The sequence below is a fragment of the Meriones unguiculatus genome, chromosome 7 (genome assembly GCF_030254825.1).
Source record: "Meriones unguiculatus strain TT.TT164.6M chromosome 7, Bangor_MerUng_6.1, whole genome shotgun sequence".
In the NCBI taxonomy this organism is placed as follows: domain Eukaryota; kingdom Metazoa; phylum Chordata; class Mammalia; order Rodentia; family Muridae; genus Meriones; species Meriones unguiculatus.
Window position 1 is genome coordinate 57,087,063 of NC_083355.1, and position 25,883 is coordinate 57,112,945.

The 25,883-nt window shown below is 41.8% G+C and overlaps 1 protein-coding gene across 8 annotated transcripts in view; it reads right to left on the reverse strand.

Annotated features, from left to right (window-relative positions):
- The window catches only part of Heatr5a (HEAT repeat containing 5A), a 105,037-nt gene that overhangs the window by 31,288 nt on the left and 47,866 nt on the right, over positions 1-25,883 (reverse strand). For 5 of the 8 annotated variants that reach the window (XM_060387477.1, XM_060387475.1, XM_060387474.1 and 2 more), the window contains exons 14-23: positions 24,897-25,006; positions 17,885-18,048; positions 17,629-17,804; positions 16,218-16,323; positions 15,425-15,612; positions 13,506-13,662; positions 10,425-10,614; positions 9,226-9,395; positions 6,707-6,733; positions 3,859-3,994 (exon numbers count right to left, since the gene is read on the reverse strand). In XM_060387477.1, the coding sequence (XP_060243460.1) occupies positions 3,859-3,994; positions 6,707-6,733; positions 9,226-9,395; positions 10,425-10,614; positions 13,506-13,662; positions 15,425-15,612; positions 16,218-16,323; positions 17,629-17,804; positions 17,885-18,048; positions 24,897-25,006 (1,424 nt within the window). The remainder of the gene's footprint in view (positions 1-3,858; positions 3,995-6,706; positions 6,734-9,225; positions 9,396-10,424; positions 10,615-13,505; positions 13,663-15,424; positions 15,613-16,217; positions 16,324-17,628; positions 17,805-17,884; positions 18,049-24,896; positions 25,007-25,883) is intronic. The other 3 variants (XM_060387479.1, XM_060387478.1, XM_060387481.1) reach the window with 2 other exon arrangements.

The window sequence follows — 25,883 nt, forward strand, 5'->3', positions numbered from 1 at the left end:
GTTCTCTCCCCCCACCCCCCAAGACAGGATTTCTCTGTGTAGCCTTGGCTGTCCTAGACTAGTTTTGTAGACCAGGCTGGCCTTGAACTCACAGAGATCTACCTGCTTCTGCCTCCCCAAGTGCTGAGATTACAGGCATGCGCCACTGTGCACGGCCTAAATAGTTTTAAAAATCACACACAAGTTAATTAATGTGTATATTTATGCATGTGCACACACATCCAAAAACTGTGGCAAGTACCTCTATCGAGCAATTTTGCTGGTCCCTTAGAAAAAATTTAACAAATTAAACAACTACTGATTGGTGAAGAGGGTTTAACCTCTGAGTTAACATAAGTCACTGTCTCTAATAAAGCACGTGAGTGATGGGGACTGAACCTGGGTCCTCTGCAAGAGCAACTGCTGTGAGCTGCTGGCATCTCGCCAGCACCAAGGATTAAAAGGTTTAAAAGAAATAAGACAAGGAGTTCTTCACTGTAATTTTACTCACATTGCTAATTTAGTATTTTATTTTTTTTTACTAATAAGCATTTAATAAAAATGTGCAAAAAATTAAAGAGAAATGAAGGTGCTGGAGAGAAGTCTCCAAGATTAAAGGTGCTTGCTGCTCTTACAGAGGACTTGGATTCAGTTCCCGGTACTCATTTGGCAGCTCACAAAAGCCTAGAACTCTGGTTCCAGAACTCTGATGCTCTCTCAAACCTGGAAGTACACACAGTGAAACATAGCTAGGAAAGTGGGGGTGGGGAAGGGAACAGAAGGGAGCAAGTGTGGGGAGGACTGAGGGAGAGAGAACTGAAACTGGTGGTGGTGGGCAGCTCTGGAATGAACCGGAAACTTAGGACAAGGGAAACGCCCAGGAATCTATGAATGAGACTCTACCTGGGACTCCTAGCAACAAGGCATACAGAATCTGAAGTGGCCCCTCCTGTAACCAGGCAAGACTTCCAGTGGAGGGAGGAGGACACCAACCAGCCACAAAACTTTCAACCCACAATTTATCCTTCTTACAAGATATACATGGATAAAGAAGAAGCAGAGATTGAGGGAATGAGGGAATGAGGGAATGGGAAATGACTGGACCAACTTGAGACCCATGACATGAGAAAGAACATGACACTATTAATCATATTCTGTTATACCTGTAGACAGGAGTCTAACATAACTGTTCTCAGAGAGGCTTCCCCCAGCAACTGATGGAAACAAATGCAGAGGCCCAGAGCCAAACATTAGGCAGAGCTCAGGGAATCTTGTGGGAAAGGAGGGGAAGGATTAAAGGGGCAAGAGAGATCAAGGGCACCAAAAGAAAACCTACAAAATCAACTAACCTGGGCCCATGGGGCCTCACAGAGAAAGATCCACCAACCAAAGAGCATGCATGGGCTGGACCTAGATCCCTACACATGCGTAGCAGATGTGCAGTCTGGTCATATGTGGATCCCCTAACAACTGGAGCAGGGCTGTCTCTGACTCTGTAGCCTGCCTTTGGGTCCCTTTCCTCTAACTAGGGGCCTTGTCTGGCCTCAAGAGATGAAGCTAGTCCTACTGCAACTTGATATGGCAAGGTGGGCTGGCATCCATGAGAGGCCTCCCCTTCTCTGAGAAGGGGAAGAGGAAGTGGGGGAGGGGAAGGAAGAGGTAGGGCCTGAGTGGGAGCTGCGATCAGGACGTACAGTAAATAAATTAAATAATTAATGGGAAAAACAAAATAAAACATAATAAGTACAGCTTTTTTGAAGAACAGTGAGAGAACACTAAGATGTTATTACTGGAGTGTTAAAATTTTAAAATGATACTGCCTCTTGGCTTTTAAGATCAGATGAAGTGCAAAAAAAATTTTTTTTAAAAAAAGGAGGATCACTGTCAGTAACTATCACTGTCAGAAACTCATGTAGATCCACCTGCCTCTGCCTCCTTAGCACTGGGATTAAAGGTGTGCGCCACCACTGCCTGGCGTAACTCAACATTTCTAAGAACATGTTTATATCTCCAAAATCTAAAGCAATACAAATAGTTTTGGTTGTGAATAAAAAAATAAAAAGTTCCTTTGGAGGAAGATCTGACATTATTACAAGATTGTCATATCAACACAGTCATGTTCAGTAACCCAAGCCAGAACAGTTTTTTCAAAATGTTGTATTTTCATTCCTGTTTTGAGACTTTCATAATGTTGTCATAGTTAGGGTACCTCTGCTGGAATGAAACACTGTGAGCAAAGCACCCTGCAGAGGAAAGGGCTTATTTGCTTACACTTCTATATCACAGGCCATCATCAAAGGAAGTCAGGACGGAACTCAAACAGGGTAGGATCCTGGAGGCAGGAGCCTACTTAGAGGCCCTGGAGGGTGCCACCCACTGATTTGCCTCCACAGCTTGTTCAGTCTGATTTTCATAGCAGCCAGTACCACCAGCCCAGGGGTGGCCTTACCCACAACGGGTGAAGCCCTTTCCCATCAATCACTAATTAAAAACAATGTTCTACAGGCTTGCCTACTGCCTGATCTTATGGAGACATTTCTCAGTTGAAGTTCCCTTCTCTCAGATGATTCTTGCTTGTGTCAAGCTCACATAAAACCTGCCAGTACACATACATACAATGACTTTGATCATTTTTATCTTTCCGCCATTCCCCCTAATTCTTCCACATCTACTCTCAACCAGCAGGGAAGTTTAATGTATTTAATAAAATAACCTCAATAGGGAAGATTCTGACAGTAAAATCATCATGGATCTGAAAGCTTTTAAGCTGGGAAGCTTCACAAAAACTGTGACATTCTAAAAGTATGATAGTACTGTTGGAGATTGGTCTAATTCTAATGCTGACTCTCAAGATCTGGTCACACCTATCCTCACTTTGTAAATCATATGAAGGTTGAGTTACTTTTATCAGTTTTAAAATGAAGGGATATGGGTCAGCAGTGTGGCTCAGTGATAGAGCACCTGGCGTATGTCTGAGGCTCTGAGTTCAACTCTTAGCACTGTAAAAAAATAAACTAAAAATGGACATAGTCTTAAATGTTACTGGGCTATAGAGATGGCTCTGTAGTTAAGCGCATTTGCTGCTCTTCCAGAGGACCTACGTTTGTTACCAACCACTTCTAACACTGCCTCCAAGGAGCCAGGGTCCTCTTCTGAACTCCCAGCCCCCTCAATCAGATGTGCAGATAAACAAACACAGGCACACATCTGTACGCATAATTAAAAAAAAAAAAAACCATACATTCTATTAAGCAATACTCTGCTCTGTGATGGAGAAGGAATAGGAAACTCCTTTAACATGGAACAGTATTATTTCCACTTTATTAAAATGTTATTTTGATGGAAGGCAAGCATAACCAAATCTAATTTCTTTTAAAAGTCTTTAACTGTCTGTCTGGTGGTGTTTGAACACAATTGTGCGTGTGTGGTGGAGGATGACTTGTGGGAATCGGTTTCCCTTCCACTGGATGAGTTTTGAAGATCAGACTTGGATCATCAGGCTTGGTGGCAAGCGCCTTTTCCTGTTCAGACAGCTTGCTGCCAGTTACAAACCTTGATGCAAGATAGTATCCTTAAACTTCCTATCAATGAAGGGGTTGTCAAAACAGTTCATGCAGACACATCTTGCTGGGCTATGCGTCTCAGATTGCTAGTTCAGATCTGGGTAAGAGCTACTGGTATTTCTGACAAGTTCTCCCATGTGGCACACATCGCTCAGCCTCAACTGGAGAAGCAGTGCCCTGCACCACTATCAGCACTCAAAATGCTAACTGCCAGGACTACTTTTGCAGCAGGTCTCAAACACCCACGCATTAACCTTGACAGATCATTTCAACTCATGTATACATGGCAATTCATAATACTGAAGAGAAGAGTCACCTGCAGCCGGGTCCCTGGCATCCCTGGCCAGCATGACAGCATGCTCCGAAACTTCAGCTGCTTCCCTCTGCACCAGCTGCCGCAAACAAGCCAGAACTGCTCTTCTCAGCAACAGATAGGGACTACAAAGATTGACCTGGAAGATGAGATTTAGGGAATAATGCTAAGATTCTTGGTGCACTTAGTAGGACCAATACATAAGACTCTTGGTGTCACTCAGTCCATGTTCACTCACTGACTTTCTCTTAATTCTATTTAGCTCATTAGTTATCAAATACAGTGAAACTTCTTTATAGACTTAGAGAATATACTCACAGCTAGAAACAGCTTGAGGAATAATACACACACTAAATATGTGCTACTTGTATACACATTCAGGCAAAAGCTTTGACAGTTAGAAGACAAAAAAAAATAGATAAAAAGAGTTTTAAGATAAAAGAAGCACAACTGAAAGGAACTATTTTGTACTCATACAATTATACTTATGAAATGAGCCCAACTGCAGTAATAATGTAAGTCAAACAGCGCATGGGTTCAGCCGGAAGCTCTACGGTCAGAAAGCCTCGGGGCGAGTTGCTCCACCTGTGTCACGGACTGTGTGACCTTGGGCAAAGTTATTCAGCCTCTCTGGATCGTAGCTTCCATACAACTACTGTGAAGTTAACACAGAGTAACATGCCAAGTGCTGACCGCAGGATCCACAGGACCCACAGGACTTAGTGATTTATGGGCGAAGTTCCTTACAACAGGGTTTACAGAGAAAGCGTATTTTCAAATAAAATAAATTTCATTCAGAAAAACCAATCTGAAACATTGTTTAAGTTTCCATAATTTTATTTGTTTGTGTGCACTGGCGTTTTGCCTCTCTGTCTATGTGGCAGTGCGGGATCCACTGGAACTAGAGTGAGTTAGTTGTGAGCAGCCATGTGGGTGCTGGAAATTGAACCCAAGTCCTCTGGAAGAGCAGCCAGTGCCACCGAGCGATCTTGCCCGGCCCCTCAAAAACCTTCTTCCCCCGCCCCCTTGCCCCTAGGACAGGGTTTTTGGCCTTGGCTGTCCTGGACTAACTTTGCAGACCAGGCTGGTCTCGAACTCACAGAGATCCACCTGCCTTTGCCTCCCTGAGTGCTGGATTTAGAGGCCTGTGCCACTACAGCTAACTTAAAAAAAATTATTGAGCAACACCAAAGAGCAGCAATTTTACATACACTTCCACATACATGTAACATATGCCTACACATATGTAATACATGTAAGTCACAATGGGTTTGGCAGCAGCTTTATCTACAACAAATGATAAGCTTCAACGGATGAATTACAAGTCAGATGTTTCTGGATACAAACTTCTTAATTTTTTTCGGAGAGAGAATTTTGCTGTGTAGCCCAGACTGGCCCTAACTTCACCATCTTCCTGTCTGAGCCTCCTGATTACAGGATTACATATACTAATATGTTTTGATCCTGGACACAAATTCTTACTTAGTGACCTCCTGAGTAATAAAAAATTTAGAGATATAAAACTTATTCTTCCTTTAACTAGGATAGTACATACCAATTTGGTATGGCCTATAATATTTTATATGCTTTTTGGGGTAGTAGGAAGAATGAACCTGAAGCCTCACATGTGTTTTCTATAGGGCTTCACCCTGGTTCAGTATGTACTGTCACAGTGATTTTCAAGTTAAACTTGGGAAACATGACATAGTTATGATAGAGATTTGCTGATTTGGTATATATGGAAAAAACTGAAATAGGTGGCGGCAGGTACTGTCCACTTTAAAAAAAAAACATGCAAAAAAGGCCAGGTTCTGGGGCTGGAGAGATGGCTCAGAGGTTAAGAGCAATGGCTGCTCTTCCAGAGGTCCTGAGTTCAATTCCCAGCACCCACATGGTGGCTCACAACCATCTTATCGTGAAATCTGGTGCCTTCTGTTGTGCAGGTGTACATGCAGGCAGAATGCTGTATAATTAATAAATAAATTAATCTTAAAAAAAAAAGGCCAGGTTCTAAATTTATAAGCCAAAGATATTAGGTAGGCCATCAGTGAAACACAGGGGTGGAACCTGCTTTATAAGTATGTTTTATTAGACATCTATATTTCAAACTGAAAAGGGGAGGAAGACTGCCATTCACAGAATCCTCAAGATAATGTCATCACAGTCAGGTTTAAAAACATCTATTGTTAGAAATTAGTATACATAAGTTAAAGTATAAAGAGTAAGTTTACTCATGCCCAAAATTACTGTTGTAGTTAATATCAATGATTAAAAACAGCATTTTACATGAAAAAAAAAAAGAAAAATAAAGGAATCTATTTGTTATTTGATTGAAGTTTTACGAGCATATAACACAAGGAAGGTACAGCATTCATTCAGGGTGGTTAAACAATCCTTACGAAAAAGAAAAGCATGCTTAGAAATAATGTCCATGTATTTGGCAAAAGAGGCTGGGGCTGTCAGAGCAAGCAGACTGGAGGCTTCTTATCCCCACGTCATTTCCTGCATGTCAACTGGGAAAAGGAATGTAGGCTGTGCTAAAGCAAACAAAGCAGGCAAAACACAGACAGCAAATCAAACTGTAATTATGATTTCTTTTTGAAATGAATACATTAAATCAAAATGATGCAAAATTCAGTGCAAGGAGTGAGCACACCAACTGGAGAAGGTTAGGAAGGATTTGTTGATGCTTGCATTAAATAAACACCAAGAAACATGCTATGCATACTGGTTTGTGCATTAATGGTTAGCTTAAACACATATATAGAGGAAAACAACTGCAACCAAAAACAATACAAAAAACAGCACTGCAAACCTCAACAAAGTTAGGAATCAAGGGTCACAGACCTACCAAAACAGAATTATCCAACAAGAGCTCCTGTACGAAAACAAATGACAGACCAGTCATGACAAAAATCAAAAGATAAATATTAGGATGACTAAGACAACAATCAGCTAAGCGGTCGAGAGTCAGCTTTCAGATTGGCTGAGCGTCTGTCTAAGATTGTGGCTACAAACATTTTACTTTCTAACTTGATAAAAGTAGAGCTAAGATCCTGAAAATAGGTGAATTACAAATTTTAGGATGTAAGAACATGAACCAGACAAAGACAGACTGCCGCTTGGCTAACAAGGCTTTCCGCTCTTACTGGCCCTCGGATCCAAAGCAGGCCCAGGGGACAGGTCCGTGAGAGGCGCACTGGCTGTGCTTACATGAACGTGTGCAGTTCTTGTACTCAGAAGTGACGGTGTTGCCAAGACCAAGTGCAGACGGGAAGGACAGCATGCAGTTAGTGTGGAGCTCTAGAGTGGGGCCCCTGCCCGATGATGACATACAATATCCTTACTTGGGGAAATACTACAAAATATAATAAGCTCAATCTAATAAACTTAGAATTAATTTCTAACCACATTATTAAAATACTCAAGTGTAATGTAAGGAAAACCATTTTAAAATATGATTTCTATTTTAAATATAACAGATTTTGTTTTTCCTATGTAGCCTTTTTTTGGTTGAGAAAGAAAAAAAGGTAATAAACCTGATGAGATCTTATGCATCACGGATGAGTGAGCATTAATCTTATTTTTTCTTTCTTAGAAACCATCACTAAGTGAGCTCATAAGTCAGGTAAGGAGACTTTCAGTCCCCATCCAAATACAACAACTTCCATTTTCTTAAAACCAGATCAACTTGTAATAGAACAGAATATTTTTCAGTAACTGTGCTTTGCAAAAATTCTTCAAATGTAAAAATTAATATTCTTGGGAGAAACTGTCCTTGAGTAGTGATGATAAAAATCTTTCCCCTGGTATTCCCCCAACACATGTTTGATGCATATCAAAATTAGCTATATCATCTTTTTGAAGTTTTATGTGACAAGTCGCATCAATAATTAATATTATGTAATGCTTAAGACATGGCCATGCTATTTCTTTTATTCTCCTTAAAAATGTGCTGGTGGCTTGGAACTGGAAGCCAGTCCTGGGCCAGCCAATGCCATGTCAGTGTGTGGTCCACCTGCTATGACATCCGGCATCTGTGCAACCCTTGCATTTAACAAATACAGTAGCTGAGCTGGAAGAGGCTAGGGGACACAATAGAGCTAGGAAGTGACAAAAGTATTGCCACAATCAGGCTATTAAACTTAGAAGGGCAATAATAAAATAATGAAGATGGCACCTGGGCAAGGAACCCAGGAGAGAGCACTGTTATGACCACATCTGGTAACTTGTTTGATGGGGTTGGCTTGAGACTACCTTTCAAAGACTTGCCTTAATTAATTCCATACGAACGATGGAATAATGTGGCGGAATTTTAATGTTTCTTTGAAGCTCTGAAATACTATATATTTTGTATATATAGTATATAAGCTTTAAAATCAAAGGTCTGCCAACAGCTGTGTCCAACAGGTTAACGCTGCTACACACCACCTATGACACGCTTGCTGGAGAACCACACAACCAAGTTAAAACAAAACACAAAACTCCTCCCCCCAACAGGAAGGACCTGCAAATACCATTTTAGTAAGTCCCTAACTTTGTGTTGGACCATACTTGTAGGTGTCCTGGAGCTCAACTTCTAAGGCAAGTCTGGATAGACACTGGTCACGTCCCAGGAAAATCACAAGAGCAAAGAAGGTTTATGAATCACCTGGTCAGAGCTGGTTGACTTGACATTTATTAGATACATTTAAAAAGCCCCAGAGAGTGATGGGGATGCAGCCGAACGTTAAGGAAAGGTATCTTAACTTCTCCATCTCTCTGGGTGTGTGCATACGCAAATGCCACTGCAAGAGCACATGGAGTTCACAAAATGGCTTCCAGTGACCTGCTCCATGATTCTGCGTTACTCCCTTGAGATGCCATCTCTCCCTGAACCTAGAGTCTGATATTTCGTGCTGGCCTGTGAGTTCCCAGGACCTACCTATGTGTACCCTCTAGTTACAGCTATGCTTTTCTGTGGGCACTACATGCTGAACGCAGGTCTTCATGCTCCCTCACAAGCACTCTGGACCACTAAGCCATCTCCCCAACTCTTGTTGATCCACCTGTGCCAGAACACTTGATGTACTCACTACAGAAGAAAAACAGGACCACACAGAACATCTGCAGGTCCTCCAGCTCTTAAACAGTGACTAGGATAGCACAGGCACTCAGCAGGTGTCCCAAGGAATGAGTAAGTACTCTGGGATTTAACAGGAGAAAAATGAATCCTTACAGGTAGATGGGAAAGTGGTCCTCCCTTTTTCTAAAACAGACTAAAAAAACCAGTCATACATACAGCATAATTTTTACATAATCTAGAAAACAATTAAATTTTAATACATCAAGTTTCAGAAACCAGGAACTCACTTAACCTTTCATACTCACACAAAGGCAGCTGACCAGGCTAGACAAGTTGACGTGCCGTGGAGCAAACATGTGAAGCTGCTGAAGGCAAGAGATGGCCTGAGCCTGGACCAGGCAGCCTGGGTTGTCTTGCATCACTGCACAGCCCAGCAGACAGGATGTCCTTAAGCTGGACACAGATGGACTGTTACCTGAGGCAAAAAGCCAAAAGCTTTTAATAATTAGACCACAGAAGCACTAGTCTTTAAACATATGTAAGGCTTTAAAGTTACTAAAGTTACCTCATAGATTGGTCAAGTCAAATTTCTGCCACAAAAGTAGAGACGTGGGCTGGGGGGGTCAGAGGCAAAGTATATGCTTAGCATGTAGGAGACCTGCACAGGTGTGAGCCTGCCTCCCCGACCCCTCCCCATCAGAGGAAGAATAGTGACTTTTTGTTGTTGTTGTTTGTTTTTCGAGACAGGGTTTCTCTGTGTAGCCTTGGCCATCCCAGACCCTCTTTGTAGACCCAGTGGCCTTGAACTCACAGAGATCCGTTTGCCTCTGCCTTCCCGAGTGCTGGGATTGCAGGTGTGTGCCACTGCGCCTGGCTGATGTTCTTGAACCTTTTAAAAAGTCTACTTTACTTATTTTGTGTGTATGAACATGTGTGAAGGTCAGAGGACAACCTGGTGGGAGCTTTGTTTCGCTCTCTCCACCATGTGGATCCCAGGAGTCAGGCTCAGGTTATTGGGCTTGGGAAGAAGTACCTTTACTTGCTGAGCCATCTCATCAGCTCATTCAGTTTGCTCTTAATTGAATTGTTTATTAGAAGAATCCTAAACTATTTACAGGTTTTACCAAATACTCTTGAAATGGAAAATTTGGTAAAAAGTAAAATTAAAAATTGCCAATCAACTTAGCTCTGCTGGTATTATTTGAGAGTTATTTTTATATATAATAATAATATGTAATCTGCAGAGGTCTGAGTATTTGAAACTTTGGATTTATTTATTTCTGGGAAAGCAAAGTTCTTTATGCTACTGTAATTATCACATTAATTATTTAGGCAAGTATTTTTAGGACATGTCCCATCTCTCTAAATACAGCACTTGTTTTCTCAAGGTAGGAGACATGAGGCTGAGTAGAAATGTTTAACAGCACATGAATGCCTGCTACAGGCTAAGCTGTTTTCCTGTCTACACTGTCCTGCAGAGCAGCACAGCGCAGCCTCTGCCCACCTTGCAGCTCCGGGCCCAACGTGGTAATAAGGGCGTTCAGGCAGCGACCAAGACTCTGGTGAACCTCGGCATGCGTTGGAGGCACATTTAACAACAACATGATGATGAGCGACAGGGTGGACTCCACATGCATGTGATAGAGGGCGCCAGCAGAGTCAATGGTCAGTGACAGAGAGTGGAGCGCCCAGGTCTGCAAAGACAAGAGGAAATAACAATGTCACAGCTGCATCACAAAACAGAAGCCAGTAAACTGGTCTCTGGTCTTTGTTTTTCACAAGTTAAGAAGCAATGGAAATTAGGGAATGGATATGCCACTATCAATTTGAAAAGAGAGTAAGTAAGCACTATGAGTTCAAGAAAAACCTTAAAAAGGAGATTTATTTATTTTATATACGTGGATGATTGTTTTGTCTACATGTACATATGTGCACCACATGCACTCCTGGTGAACACAGAGGCCAGGAGAAGGTTTTGGGTCCCACAAATTAGAGCGACAGATTTTGTGAGTGTCGGGAAATAAACCCAAGTCCTCTGGAAGCACAGCTGCACTTAGCCATCGAGCCACCTCTCCAGCCAAGAACAATACTTACCTTTAATATAAAAGTAAACTGATTCAGACAACCACCAAACTCAGATGATACATCTACAGCCAGCTTCACAGTTAGAACTCTAGGATAATACCTGAGCTAACAGCTTGGATAAATCTAGTTTGTTATAAATGCTTTACTCTTTATAAATAATAAAAATGAAATCTAGACACCAGAATTCCATTTATGTAAAATAAAAAAAGATGAAAGGAGGAAGGAAAGAATGGGGAAAGGAGGAAGAGGAGGAAGAAGAATTAGAGAAAGAAAAAAAGGAAGAGACATGATGGGGGCTAGCTAAGAAAAGGAAGGGAATCACTGAGGGGAACATGAGATAGTAAAGAGGGGTGAATATGATCAACGTACATTACATACATGTTTGAAACATTAAATAATGTCACAACAAAGCAATCGTACAATTGTTGGGGTTGGCCAGGTGCTACGTATTTAATGTTAATTACTGGCCCCCAAGATCTTGTTCCTGCTCAGATGAGCACATGCTCACACATACCTGTTCTTGTTGTGTAAACCTAGTTCCACCTAATTTAAAGCTGGCTGGTCAATAAAAAATGCTGAAGCTTGGGATTTGGCAGAAGAAAGGGAGGTGGAGTTAGGGGTTCACAGGCTGGGGTTGAGGGACCACAAAGAGAGAAGGCAGGATCAGAGGAGAAGGAAACGAGCTGTGCCATGGGTTAGCGTGGGAACGGAGCACATGGCCGATCAGTGTGTGTGGAGGAGATGGAGAACACTGTAAGTGTTTTGGGACCATGGATGGGAAGTAGCTCGAGATTGGGGCTGGAAGGTAGTTAGTTTAGTGGGTTGATATCTGCAATGCCCCAGGTAAAGGCTATTTTATAAAATACAAGAGGTGTCTGTGTCTTTATTTAATTGACACTGGGTTAGATAATACAGCCCTAGTAATTATAGCTTAATAATAAACATTTATTAGGATATAACTTTTAAATTTACCACAATAATTAATACAACAGCAATAAAAACATTTTAGTTTGGATCATCAAATAAGAGGAGGAAGAACAAAAGAAAAAATTTAAGTGAAGATAAGAGAATGATGGAGGCAAAGCAGACAGCATCTGTAGGAGAGGTCAGTTTTGGGAATAGTAGCAGATGTGTCTTGGGTCAGCTGGGCAGCTGCTAGGAGGGGCACAGTGGTGCAGGAGGATCAGGATGCCAGCCTGACTTACACAATGAGACACTACCTCAAAGTAAGACAAAGCAAAGTGAGTTAAAATGCCAGGGTGGTGGCTCAGGCAGTTTGAGGGCAGCCTGGGTAACAGCAAGTTCAAGGCCAGCCTGGGGAACTGAGTGAGTCCCTATCTAAGAGTACCTAGAGTCTGGGGATGTGGGTCACTGGTGAGTATGTGGCTACTGGCATATACAAGGCCCTGGGTTCAAGCCCCAGTCCTGAAAAAAAAAAAAAAAAATCAAACCAAACCAAACCAAACCAAACCAACAAACCAAAGAAGCCATGAGCAGCCTGCCAGGCTTTTTAGCAATGTGGCTGCAAAAGAAAACATTTTAGACAAATCTGGTTTCACATCTACAAAAGACTGGAAGAAAACAACTAGAAAATAGTTAAGGTCTCTTAGGAGATATTATAAAAAAACTTGGGACTTATGTACAAGTGCAAAGAGATAAGGAAAATAAGCATAACAGGAGATCACTTGAGAGGCTGTGGCAGTGCCACTGAGTACATGTTTGAGGCCAGCCAGAGCTGTGTAAGGCTACTGCAAACAAAACAAACCCCAAGGATATATGAGTGAAGCATGGCCTTAAAAAGCAACAGCCACAGTCAGAGTGGGGGTGCACTCCTTTATCCCCAGCACTTCGGGTGGCTAGTGGAGGCTGACCTCTGAGTTTGAGGCCAGCTTGGTCTACAGTTCCAGGACATCCAGAGCTACACGGAGAAACCTTGTCTCAAAAAGCAAAACAAAACAAAAACAGTAACTACAACCATGAGGAGAACAGAAATCACTGCAGATTTAATGAAGATGCCAGAGGAATGGTAAAATTGACAGAAAGAGGTAACACACACAAATGTATGGTATACTGGTGAAAGCGGGTTTTCAGGTTCTGATTTGTTGATTTTTTAAATCTCATTCACAATTCATTAGCTTCTCAGCCAAGCAGAAGCACGCACCTCTAAAAGCCTCAGAGCCCCTCAAAGGGACTCCAGGCCCTAAATTATCAGAGGACCAACTATGCCAATGTATTTGGAAGAACGCTGCATGGTGGCTATTGCCCAACAAACCCAGGTGCTGTTAGTCTAGTTAAAGAGTTCTCTAGTTTTCAGAAGAGATACTGGTATGGTTGACTTTGGGTACTCATGAGTATGAGTGGAAGAGAGTTGAATTCCTAAAATCTACTGAAGTTAACTACAGCTTTGATGTTCTAACATGGACTAGCAGTTGTCAGTAAAATCAGAGTCCGCATCACGGACAAGTCTGGGTCTGAAGAGGGTGTCATGTGAGGTACTCACCTGCACATCAGGAGAAGTGCTGTCTTGAGACAAAGTGTACAGGACTCCAATGCAAGCACTCAAGTGCTGAGGCCCTAGGCTCCCTAAGTACCTATGCAGGGATCCCAGAGCCAGAGAGTGGCCTGTTCTGCTAACCACATCTCTTGCTGACTTCAATCTGCAAGAAGGAAAAATGAAACAGCACGGAAAAGACAAACCCAAGCAGAATGCATGCACTAGGGGCTTAGTACGCAAGGTCTGACTTCAAGGCCAGCCCCTAGGACTCAATCTGTAGGAGAGAATCTATTTCCATAAAGTTGTCCTCTGAGCTCCACATGCACACCCACCCACATACAAGCAGAACCACACATATACATGCACACCCATCCACATACACAAACACCCACATCCTCAATATGCATTCACACATGACTGTGCTCAGCTAGGATGTGTAGAATTGAGTACCCACAAACATACATGTGCACCACTCACTTATGCACAATCATACACAATAAAATAAATGAAAATATTTTATGCATGTAGCTTGTTACATAGGCAAATTTTTCAGAGGAATAGTTAGAAAATTACATTTTACAATAAATTTACGTGAAAAGGTAGCTTTCCATTCATTCATTCATTCATTCATTCAAATTTGAAGAGAGGGCCTCACTCTGTATATCAGGCTGGCCTAGAACTCAAGGCTGGCCTAGAGCTCCACGCACCTCTACCTTTTGAGTTCTGGAATTAAAGGTGTGCCACTACTACCACACCCTACCATTTTCTAATCGTGACCATTTCAAAAACATATACATGTACACACATAGTTTATAAGGTTGGTATTCATAGTGTTTTACTAGATTGCATTTTAAAAGATGCATACAGGGACATTTTAATTCCATCACTTCAACCTAAGAACTTTTATACTAAAACTATAAATGAAACTATTATTTATTGGGAATGCTCTACGTGCTCTGAAGGCCCTTCAGCTCCTCCTTCCTGCCACAACCCTGTGGCTGTGCTATCCCTGCTGCACTGTACAGAGGACTCCAGGAGGACGGGTGCTGTTCCACAAAGTAGCTACTTACTTCAGCAAAGACCCCAAGTGCTCACACTACCACCACAGCTACTAGCCACTGGTTCATGATTAAACGCAGCACCAGGGCATTTTTTGGAGTCCGGGTCTTGCTATGTAGCCCAGGCTGGTCTGAAAGAAAACCAGCAGCAATTCCGCTTGCTTGTTGAGGTTTAGAAGTATCTGTTACCACAGCAGGTACACTCATGGGGTTTTATTTGTAATTGCTTTAGTATTAGTTTCAATTTCATAACCTTTTCTCATAAACATTCTTAAATAAGGACGATCTATTACTGACCATCTCTTTAAAATAGTTCAAGACAACTGGCTGGAAGGACTGAGTGATTTCTCCAGTTACAGAGGTCATGGGGCTGGAGAGGTGGCTCAGTGGTTAAGAGCACTGACTATTCTTCCAAAGGACCTGGGTTCAATTCCCAGCACCCATACGGCAGCTCACAACTGTCTGTAGCTCCAAGATCTGATACCTTCACACAGACATACTTGCAGGCTAAACACCAATGCACATAAAAAAAAATAAAAATAACTTTTAAAACGTTACAGAGGTCAAGAGGGACCTGCTTGCGGCCTGCAGTCTATGGCTTTCCCTTCCTACTGACTGTGTCCATTACCTATCATCTGTACTCTCCTGACAGAACTGTCCCAATGTCCTAGAATCTATCGACGACCAATGACAACGTCCATGTAACAGTGACCATTCTTTACACCAAGAAGGCTTTCTTCATCTGAAAACATCCAGACAGTCCAATTTTCTTTATTAGTTAATCTGCACAACATTCTTACTAGTTCCATTCAAGTGCAAACTATTTCATTTTGCTAAGAGCCCATGAACACTGAGAAAGTCACTTACTTGTCGAAGCTTACTTGAGCTAGTCCAGCAGTAAAAGCTGCATCATCAACCACGTGGGCTAATCTGGCCCATGCTTCCGAAGCTGCACATCTCAAAAGGGGGTTGGGACTCTCTAGGGCTCCCAACACTAATGTTAGGACAAGTCTTCTTACTTCTGGACCTAAACTTCGTTTGGAGCCAGCCACATACTAAAGCATATAAAAAATAATTAAAGTGTATTATTAGAGCAAAATTTCTGATCTAGTTTGAAATGCATGTTCTTGTCAATCAAGTATGTTCATCACGTAAAAGAACACAGAAATCACTAATCACAATGTCCAAAAAATGAGTAACTAATAAACATGACTGCTGAAGTTGGATTTGGCCCACAGCCCAGCAATGCCTGGCTTAAGATGTCAGGTTTAGCCAGCTAAGGCACGGTGGCACTAAACCAAGGTCAGCTGCTAACAAGTTCTACATGGAGAAAAAGTAAATGGCAACTCTCTCACTCTTTTTGGATTTTTTGAGACGGGGTTTCTCTGTATAGCCTTGGCTGTCCTGGACTCACTTTATAGAGCAGGCCTTGAACTCACAAAGATCTGCCTGCCTCTGCCTCCCAGAGTGCTGGGATTATAGGAATGCGCCACTGAGCCAGGCCTCAAGGGCAATTCTTAATCCTGAGACATTTTCATTAGAGATTACGAAAAATGAATAATGAATTTCTCTAGGAGCACAAGCATAAAACCTACTTAGTTATTACAAAGTTACTTAGTTTTAAAATAGCAAGCAGATACTTGACTTTAAGTACAATTACCTTCAGTAGATTAGAAATGGCAGAAAGCACGTGCAGCTGAACTGTCTGCTGACGAGCTCCTTTGGAGTGCTTTATGCTGTTCAACAGCTGCTCCAGTGTCAGAACCCTGAAATCAGAAGCAAGTAGAGTCAAACAAGCTAAGACTGTAAAGTCAAATCAACTGCAAGGGCAGCTGAACACCTGGCTGATTCTCCTGTTACTGTATTTTGTGGTAACTACTAATACCTTGAAACATTTTAAGAAAGAAAAGATATATCATGACCAACAGGAAAGGTATTTTATTTTTTACTTTTTCTGAGACAGAGTTTCTCTGTGTAGCCCTGGCTGTCCCGGAACTCTCTCTGTAGACCAGGATGGCCTGGAACTCACAGGGACAACAGGAGACTAGAAACCATCAGGCACACAGCTCCACAGCTCACACAGTGAGTCACAACAACCTACTTTGGCCACTTCCTTAAAACAAACCCCCAAACTACCGCCTTCAGTTTTTATTCACTTGAAATCAACCAGAAAAAAAAAATATCAAAACAGAGTAACAGGTTTTGTTGTTATGCTGAACATTTTAATTACAACAAGTAAAACCTTCTAATTCTTGACTATTCATTATATTATTATAACCATGGTAGGGAAAATGAATGAGCACAATTAAAATTTCATTAAAAGTAACAAAAGTAAGCTATCACCTCCTTGAAATAACTAGCTAATATATCAGAAACCTGTCTACCAGAAGAAGAGTCATAGCTGTAAAGGGAAGAGCACTGTTTTATCAGAAGGCTGCAGAAGACTGGGCTGTCCGTAAAGAAGCTGTGCTGAAGTTGCCTCAGTGGTGACTTCACGAGAAGATGACTGTTTAGCTTTCACTAAGGGCCAGGGTGAAGTCTCTGCCTACTTGCTATCCACTAGGAGATATAACTAGATGAAGTGACAGAATAAAAATCAGCATCTACGTCAACTGCGCTATGGCCTAGAATAAAAGCTAAGGGGGAAAGAGGGAAGGAGAAAGCACTGAGTAAACGGGGATTGTAACAACCTGTGAACTCCCAGTGAGCATGGCCACTGGTTTCTCTGACAACAGTGTTTTCTCAAGCAGTGGACTTTGATCCCTAACACAGGCTTATGCCCAGGCCATCAGATAAGAACCTGGTTACCTGTTTAACTGCAAAATCACTAATGAGCCTTTGAGATGTTCAAAAACTGCTTCCTCTGCATCCCATGGCAGATGGCACCAGGCCTGGTTTGCATTTAGTAATTTATTATCAGTATTAGCTACATGAAAACAGACATTGCCTCCACCTGTCCAATGAGAAACCCCTAGGTTGAGGCTATGTTGATGGCATCCCTTTCGACCAGCAGCAGTGTGCTCATCGAGACAGAGTTACACTCAGGATGAGCCATTACTAAAGAGACTAACCTTTGAGCTTCGTCCACATTCGCACAGACAATGCCGAAGAGCTTGGATGCAGAGCTAATGACCGACAGTGTGGGAGGCAGGGGCTTGGGCACAGAGTCTCCTCCTGCGTCCTCCTCATAAATAGAGTAAGGATCGTATTCTAGACTTCCACAGGCGATGCCACTGCCAAGCAGGAGCTAGAGAGAAAAAAGTATGTAACGGTTGAGAAGTCATTCAAGACAAAGTCTCCTCAAGAATTACTGTTAAACCACCATACCTGTTCTTCAATAAACCTGTGGTCAGTCTCTTGCAGCACAGGACTTAGTATCAAAAGGTCACTGGGATGACAAAGGGCTGGAAGTAAACACGCAGATGCTGCTGCTTGGGTCTCAGGGGCAGTCAGTTCGGCAGACAGCTCTCGGAGGATAGCACAGAGGTTCCCTTGAGTCAGAAGGAAATAACAATTAGCAACTTAGTACTAGTTTTTATCCTTTGCGTATGGGATAAAAGGAAAGCTCAGGCTGAGCTCTAAAGTATCACAGCCTCAGACTGCAGCTCTCCTCTTTGGCAGCAGCAATACACACGAATGGCTCAGTGGTGTGTCCCCTACTCCCACAGCTCAGATCAGATGGCAAAATGACAACAAGAAGTGTACACCATTTAGCAGTGAGTACATGTTACCACTGTTTAAAAACATCAGTTGGGCATGGTGGCACATGCCTTTAATTCCAGCATTCGGAGAAAGAGGCAGGAGGCTCTCTGAGTTCAAGGCTAGCCTAGGCCACATAGTGCTGAGGACAGGCAAGACAATTTAGAATCCTTGTATCAAAACAAAGCAAAACAACTCAACAAGGCTGGGTGTGTAGCTCAGTAGCGTACGACACTGGCCCTGCGTGCATAAGCTCCTAGCTTCCCTTGTTAGCGCCAGGGAAGAAGACTTCAGTCTGGCCAGGTGGCACACTCCAGCTACACATGAGGCTGACACAGGAGGGCTGCTCGAGTCCAGGGCCTGAATGGAAGCCTTCCTGGACATCATTCCCCAATCTCATCTCAAAAGAAAAAGGAAGGCAGAAGCATGAAGAGATTAGTTAAAAAAAAAAAAAAAAAGCAGAGACTGGAAATATTATGTATTCATTATGAAAAATGTCATTCATCAAAGACACTAGTGCTACAACCCATGTCCCTGCACCTAGCGCATGCTCAGTGCAGCTTGCCCCAGCTGGAGCACCATTCCCCGAATATCCCATTTCGCCCTAGCCTGCATCCTTTGTGCTACTTTGAAGTCATCCAGAACGGTATATCATTATATCCACAAACGTGTGACTGCTAAAGTCACAAATATTTTATTTTATACACAATCTCAACATCATAATTTTGTGTTTAAAAAAAAAATCACTAAATATCAAATTATCTACTCTGTTCCCAAATCTCCAGTTGTGTGATAAATGTGGTTTTTGGTTCTATGGTGGAGTTCAGATCTATAAGGTCGGCATGCTGCAGCCAGTTGATGTATTTCATTTCTTTGAGTCTCATCTTCCCCATATTTTCCTTCCTTTAGTTCATCTGCAAAAACAAGGTTATCTACTCTATAAGTGTTTCTGTGGTCTGGATTCTGATGGCTGTGGCTCTCTGGCACAGTTAACTGGTCACTGTGTAGCCCCGTCCCTTGTCCTTAGTTGGTGGTGGGCCTGGAGGGAGCACTTCTTTTCCAGGTAGAGGTGATGGGCAGTTCTGTGTTACAGATAGCTTGAAATTTGGACATCGAGTAGATATTTGATGTTTAGTCATTTTGCAAACATGAAATAATGATAATGAGATTATGTTTAAAACTTTTAAGACCTTATTGTACTACTAAACATAACACTAGTAATAAAAATTTTATTAAAGATAACAGGTGTCGTAAAACGTACTAATAGCTTACAAAAGAGCCCTGTAAGCTATTAGTAAGGTCAGACAGCAAACAGAGCAGTATAGCACTGTCGGAGATTTTAATGCAGTCAGACTAAACCCAGGCAGCTGGGCTCCAGAACTTGAGCTTCTAACTACTGTGCTGAACTTTTCATTTATCTGAGCTTCATTTAAGGTACTACAAGGAATTTCCATTTGTTTTTGCAGTGCTGGGAACTGAACCCAGGGCCTGCACATGCTAGGTAAGAAATCTGCCACTTGAGTTGTAATTCCCAACCGCTTTATATTTTGAGACAAGGTCTAACTAATTACTCAGGCTGGAATGACGACAATCTATAGCTCAGGCTGTCTCTCAACTCAGACCCTACTGACTTGGTTTTAAAGGTTTGTAGTTATAAAATTACAAAACAACTATAATACGAGGGTGGAAAGCAGTTTTCTAAAAGATGGAAGCAAAAGCACTATTAAGCTTATAGACAGAAGCAGACAGCTCTGGCTGTCCTCAAGAGATCCACCTGCCTCTTCCTCGGCCTCCCAAGTGCTAGGATTAAAGACACCTAGATCTACAGCTATTTTCTTAATCCTATCCTCCAAACAATATAATTGCAGACTACTTTCCTTTTCTGTTAAAGAAGCAGAGATCATGATAGGTTATTACTGTACTTTGAGTTCTGTTATTTAAAAAGCCAACAGATTGTATGTATAGTATGTGCACGCACTTGCACAGATGCATGGAGGTGTATGCGCTTGTGTGTCTGTGTACGCCACAGGTGTGCCTGTGTATGCCACAGGGGACTGTTCCAGAGGTCAACACTGTTCTCTAACTCAATTATTTTTGGGACAGAGTCTCACTATGTATCCCTGGTTGGCCTGTAATTTACTATGTAGACCAGGCAGACCTTGAACTCAGAGGGATCCACCTGTCTCGGTTCCCCATAAAGGCATAGCTCCACACCTGGCCATCCACCTTCATTTTTTAGATAGGACCTCTCTCTGCCCCTAAAGCTTGCTGATTCAGGGCCACTAGCTGGGAAATGAGTTCCAGAAATCTACATGTATCTCCTCCCAGGACTGGGCAAAGCTGCACACTGTCCTATCCGGCTTTTCCTGGGTGACAGGGACCCACACTTAGATCCTCATACATAGCAAGGGCCAACCAAACCATCTCTCAAAGACACATATTTACATAACTTTTATCTTGGTGATGGAGACTCAATATAGGGCCTCACGTGTACTCATCTCGACTTGATGATAAAGCTTACTTTGCTCTGTATGGAGTATACAAACGTATTAAATAGAACACCACTTTTACTTAAATGCAAAAATTCTCAAGAGAAAAAACAACACATAACAGGCGGAAATGAAGTGACAGACACACTCCTTTCTCTTCTCAAATACTGCGCAGTGAACTGGGCTCATGTGAGGCAGCTCAAGCTGAGAACCTCTCTTAAGGCTTTGGTGATACCTGCCGAGCAGAGCGCTGGTGTGACAGGCACTGAGCGTGTGCCCAACAGTCACCTCCACAGGGGAGCACCTGGGCTCACCAACTTCCCCTTCCCCGTCCTGTAGAAACAGGACAGACAGAACGAGAACAGACAGATTTCTCACCACTCAGCTGTGAGCCGGGTGTCGCCGGCCATTAGCTGCTTCTACCCTCAGAACCTCCCAAGTTGCACATTCATTCCTTTTATTCCAGTTACTCCTTTACAACCAAGAAAAGCAAATCTCAAAGAAGTTAGGTGCCTTGTTCAAGGGCTCCCACTCAATTCATTTTGAACTCTAACTCTTCCTTTTTAGGAGTTCTTTGAATTGTTATTCAAGGTTATATAAGGCCATTTCCATGCAAGTCTATAAAATACTTTGATCATTTTCTATTTTTACTGAAACCCATAAAAAACAGTAATCTATATTACAATTTTCTAGAAATCAGTTTTTAAAATTTACATTAGCGAAGTAGATGTGATTTAAAAAGACTGGAGAGAAATTAAGAATTTGTTTGTTGAGGAAATTCAGAGTAGATCCCAGGATTTGTTTCTTTAAAAAATAAAAAATAAAAAAAACCTGCCAGGCATTATGATGCGTGCCTTTAATCCCAGCAGGGGTAGGTAGATCTCTGTGAGTTTGAGGCCAGCCTGATCTACAGAGAGTTCCAGGACAGCCAGGGTTCTCACACATAGAAACTCTGTCTCGAAAAACAAAATAAAAATAAGTTAAAAAAATTAATTCAAGAATTTCATAATTGTCATTAGAACACTTCCATCTTTTCCCCTCATCTACTCTCAAATCTACCTGCATTCTACCAACTCAGCTTTGTGTCCCTATTAAAAGAAATACATGAATGTCATTTGCGCTACCTAGTCTTAGGGTCTGGCTGTTACCTGGAGTGAGGACCTTCCAGGGGCCACAGCCTTAGTAACTCTCTGTCTCCTGGCAGCTGCCAGTTACCAACAGCCCCTCAGCTCGGCTGGCTGCTCCGTCCTCGCCCTGCTCCATCCTCGCCCCTGCTCTGTTACGCTCTGTCTGGCTCACGTCTGTGCAGACCTTGGGCACAGTCACACCAGCACACACATGCGTGCACCTACCCTCCTGTGTCACCCTAACCTTTGGTTCTGAGCACCTCCCTGAACCCAGGGAAAAAGGGCTCTTAAATTATATTTTCATTTATTTGCTATGGACATGTTTGTGTGCACACACACATGTGCCACAGACGACAACTCTGGGGAGTCGGTTCTTTCCTTCCAGCATGTGGGGTTGGGATCAAACTCAGATTGGAGGCAAGGGCCTTTTACCCACTGAGGCACCTCACTGGCCCTGACTCTGTTTCATAAGGAACATCTTAGAAGTGGCTTCAAATCTGGAAATGTATATTATTCCCAATTGCATTGCCAAACTCCCATTCTAAGAAAACACAAGTTTAAAAAAATTCAAGATTTTTTCTTTTCAAAGTTCTTCAAAGGTAGACTTATGCCATCATTTATTAGAAAATAGTTTGTTGACACTTTATATCCTTGCATTTCTAAGTGTTTAAAAACTCAAAATCTGGTAATTTTGTTGTAATGTATAAACTTTACAGTGCAGATCCTGAGAGCTGCTTTTGCTGCAGCCTTGGCTTTAAGCTGCACAGCACTGAAATGGTTGTGAGCCAGCATGCTCTGAGCTCCTGTGACAAGGCGCCTTTCAGAGAGCACCGGTGAGACAGGTCTAGGGCCAAGGAGGGTCGACGGAGGTGGAGCAACATGAAGCAAACCTTTTTTGTTTGTTTGTTTGTTTTGTCTGTTTCTTTTTTTTTTTTTAAGACAAGGTCTCACCATGTAGTACAGCCTGGCCTTGAACTCATACTCTTCCTAATCCTACCTTAGCCTCAAGAGTTCAAAGATTACAATATCTGCCATTAAACCCAGCTGACAAAACTCATTCACTAATCTTCATCCTACTATTTCCTGGATATGAGTTTGAGTTCACTGCCAAATAGAAAAATGTATGGAGACCATCGCATTATCCTAGGATAGATGAAGTAATTGTTATATACTATTTTTCAAGCAATGCTTAACATATAGCAACAAGTCAATTGATAACTGATAGCTCCTGAGTAATGATGATGAACTAATATTTTGCAGTTTTTTCCAAGGACATATACCACACGGTGACAGTGAACACTCTGGTAGGTACACACACGAACCAAAAAGAGCCAATGGGAACCATGTCATCCACATAATTAGAAAATCCAGGGCAGATCTTGTATATTAATATTCTGAGTTAATGTGGCATATGCTATGGTACTTGAATGTACAAAAACAAAGTAGTTTCATAAGAAATACAGGAATAACATGCACCTTAACACTGCTTAAGTATTAAAAAGAAAACAGGAATGTCAAATTTCAACTCCTCAAATAAATAGCTTCAATTATTTAGCTAGAGCAGAACATATTACCTTCAAACCATGTCCTCTGTCAGGCCCAAAGGCACAAACCTGTGAGCCTAGCACACAGGAAGCAGAAGTTGGGGCCAAGAGTCCTAGCTCATCCTCAGCTACATAACAAGAGTAAGGACAGCTTGGGCTATATGAAATTGTCACAAAAAAAATGCAATCTCATTTTTGTTCCCGAGACAGGGTTTCTCTGTGTGGCCCTGGCTGTGCTGGAACTTGCTTTGTAGACCAGGCCAGGCTTGAGACCCGCCGGCCTCCGCCCCTGAGGGAGGGTGAAAGCAGTGCTTCAGCCCACCCAGAAGCAAGCTCACCTGCTACAGAGTTCACTATCCCAGAAGCTCACCTGCTACAGAGCTCACTATTCCAGAAGCTCACCTGCTACAGAGCTCACTATTTCAGAAGCTCACCTGCTACAGAGCTCACTATCCCAGAAGCTCACCTGCTACACAGTTCACTATTCCAGAAGCTCACCTGCTACAGAGCTCACTATCCCAGAAGCTCACCTGCTACAGAGCTCACTATTCCAGAAGCTCACCTGCTACAGAGCTCACTATTCCAGAAGCTCACCTGCTACACAGTTCACTATCCCAGAAGCTCACCTGCTACAGAGCTCACTATCCCAGAAGCTCACCTGCTACAGAGCTCACTATCCCAGAAGCTCACCTGCTACAGAGCTCACTATTCCAGAAGCTCACCTGCTACAGAGCTCACTATCCCAGAAGCTCACCTGCTACAGAGCTCACTATTCCAGAAGCTCACCTGCTACAGAGTTCACTATTCCAAAGTTATTACTATTATTTTTTTGTGCCTAATAAGGACAAAACTTAGGTCATAAACTTTGTAAAATCAATTCTACTGTGGTGGCTAAATAGTAAACATCTTGGCATTGGCAGAGCTGCGAACAGAATATTGGATAGTGAAAAGAAATGTATAGTACAAATAGCATTCTACAAGAAAAACTATTAAGAGTTTATTTATAATAGATTTACACCCTAAAATTTATAAACAAACAAACAAACAAAAACCTTAAGTCTTTGTGTCAGTTTTGTGCACAAGTACTTTCCCCAAGAGTGATGCAAGTAGGGCATGAAAGGATACAAAAAGCAGATGAACTAGACTCCCTGTCTTCTTCCTTTTGAGGTACGGTGTTAATTCACTCTAGCCTGGAACTCATTATGTAGGCTAGGCTGGTCTCAAACTAACAATTCTCCTTCCTCAGTCTCCAAAGTAGTAGAAGTACAGGTGTGTGTTATCACACTTGGCAAGAAGAACAGGTTTATAAAAATGCATTTAGTATAAAACATTGAGCCCGAGGATTAAGGAACATTAAAGAAAACAGCTCTAAGTAATCAGCACTATTCATTCACTTAGTCCAGCGTCTAACAAGCAACTATTGATTTCTAGACAGCAAATTAGTCACAAGCAACAAAATATTTTGGTCTAAGGCACATACCTTTATAGGTTTCAGGAGGTAATAAAATTAGTAGTTCATAAAGCCTCTGTCTATAAACTACTGATGGTGTTTTCAAAGAACTTCCATATGTTTTTAATATTGAAGAAAGCCTTGAAACAAAAGAAAAAGTGTATCTTAAGTGTATACTTTATATGAAAATGTACAAGCATGGAACAGGTTGACATATAAACACAAGCTAATGAACATTACTGCTAATCTATGTCTTTAAAATCAGGTGGGCTCACAAATCCAGATGGGATGCTAGGAATGCAGCTCGGGGAGAGCACCCATCTACTACACGAGGCCTGGCTCTCGTTCCTAGCACTGCAGTCAAACCAACCAACCAATCAAACAAAACAAAAATAACTTTTCTGACTTTCTTCATAAAGTGAACTTATAAAGTAAATTTTCATTTCAAAGGTCATTAACTGTTTATTATTATAACTGCAACCTTAAACTCTTAGTATAAAATTGCAAAAGTTACAACTTGGCATTTGCCAAAAGCAAAAAATTATCAGGTAGGAAATTAACTCAGTAAATAAATAACATAAACACTGGTTGCATTTTATAATCTTCAGCTTGATAATCATGAAAGAACAATTTTGAAACCCCACATAGAACATTTTAGTTATGGAAGCTAAATTAGTCCATTACACTTTTGTGTTTCCTTAAAGCTGTATTAAAAATTTACAGATAACGTATAGAAACTATTCTATTCATATTTGCAAATGTTAAAAATGATTAATTACATTTTTAGAAGTCTGCATCATACATGGTTTCTACACATAAAGTTTAGTTCAGAGGAGTTACTGGTTGTTTCTGTACACTCAGATGAGCGAGTAGAACAAAAGGAGAATCTTGGAAATAATTTCTGTTTGTTTTTGCTTCTATTAGAGGGAAAAGTTATAGTTTTTAATTTGGCCTGTCTACAGAAATACAGGGAAGTAACTGTACACAGTACAGATAAAAGTGTAAAATTTGCATAAT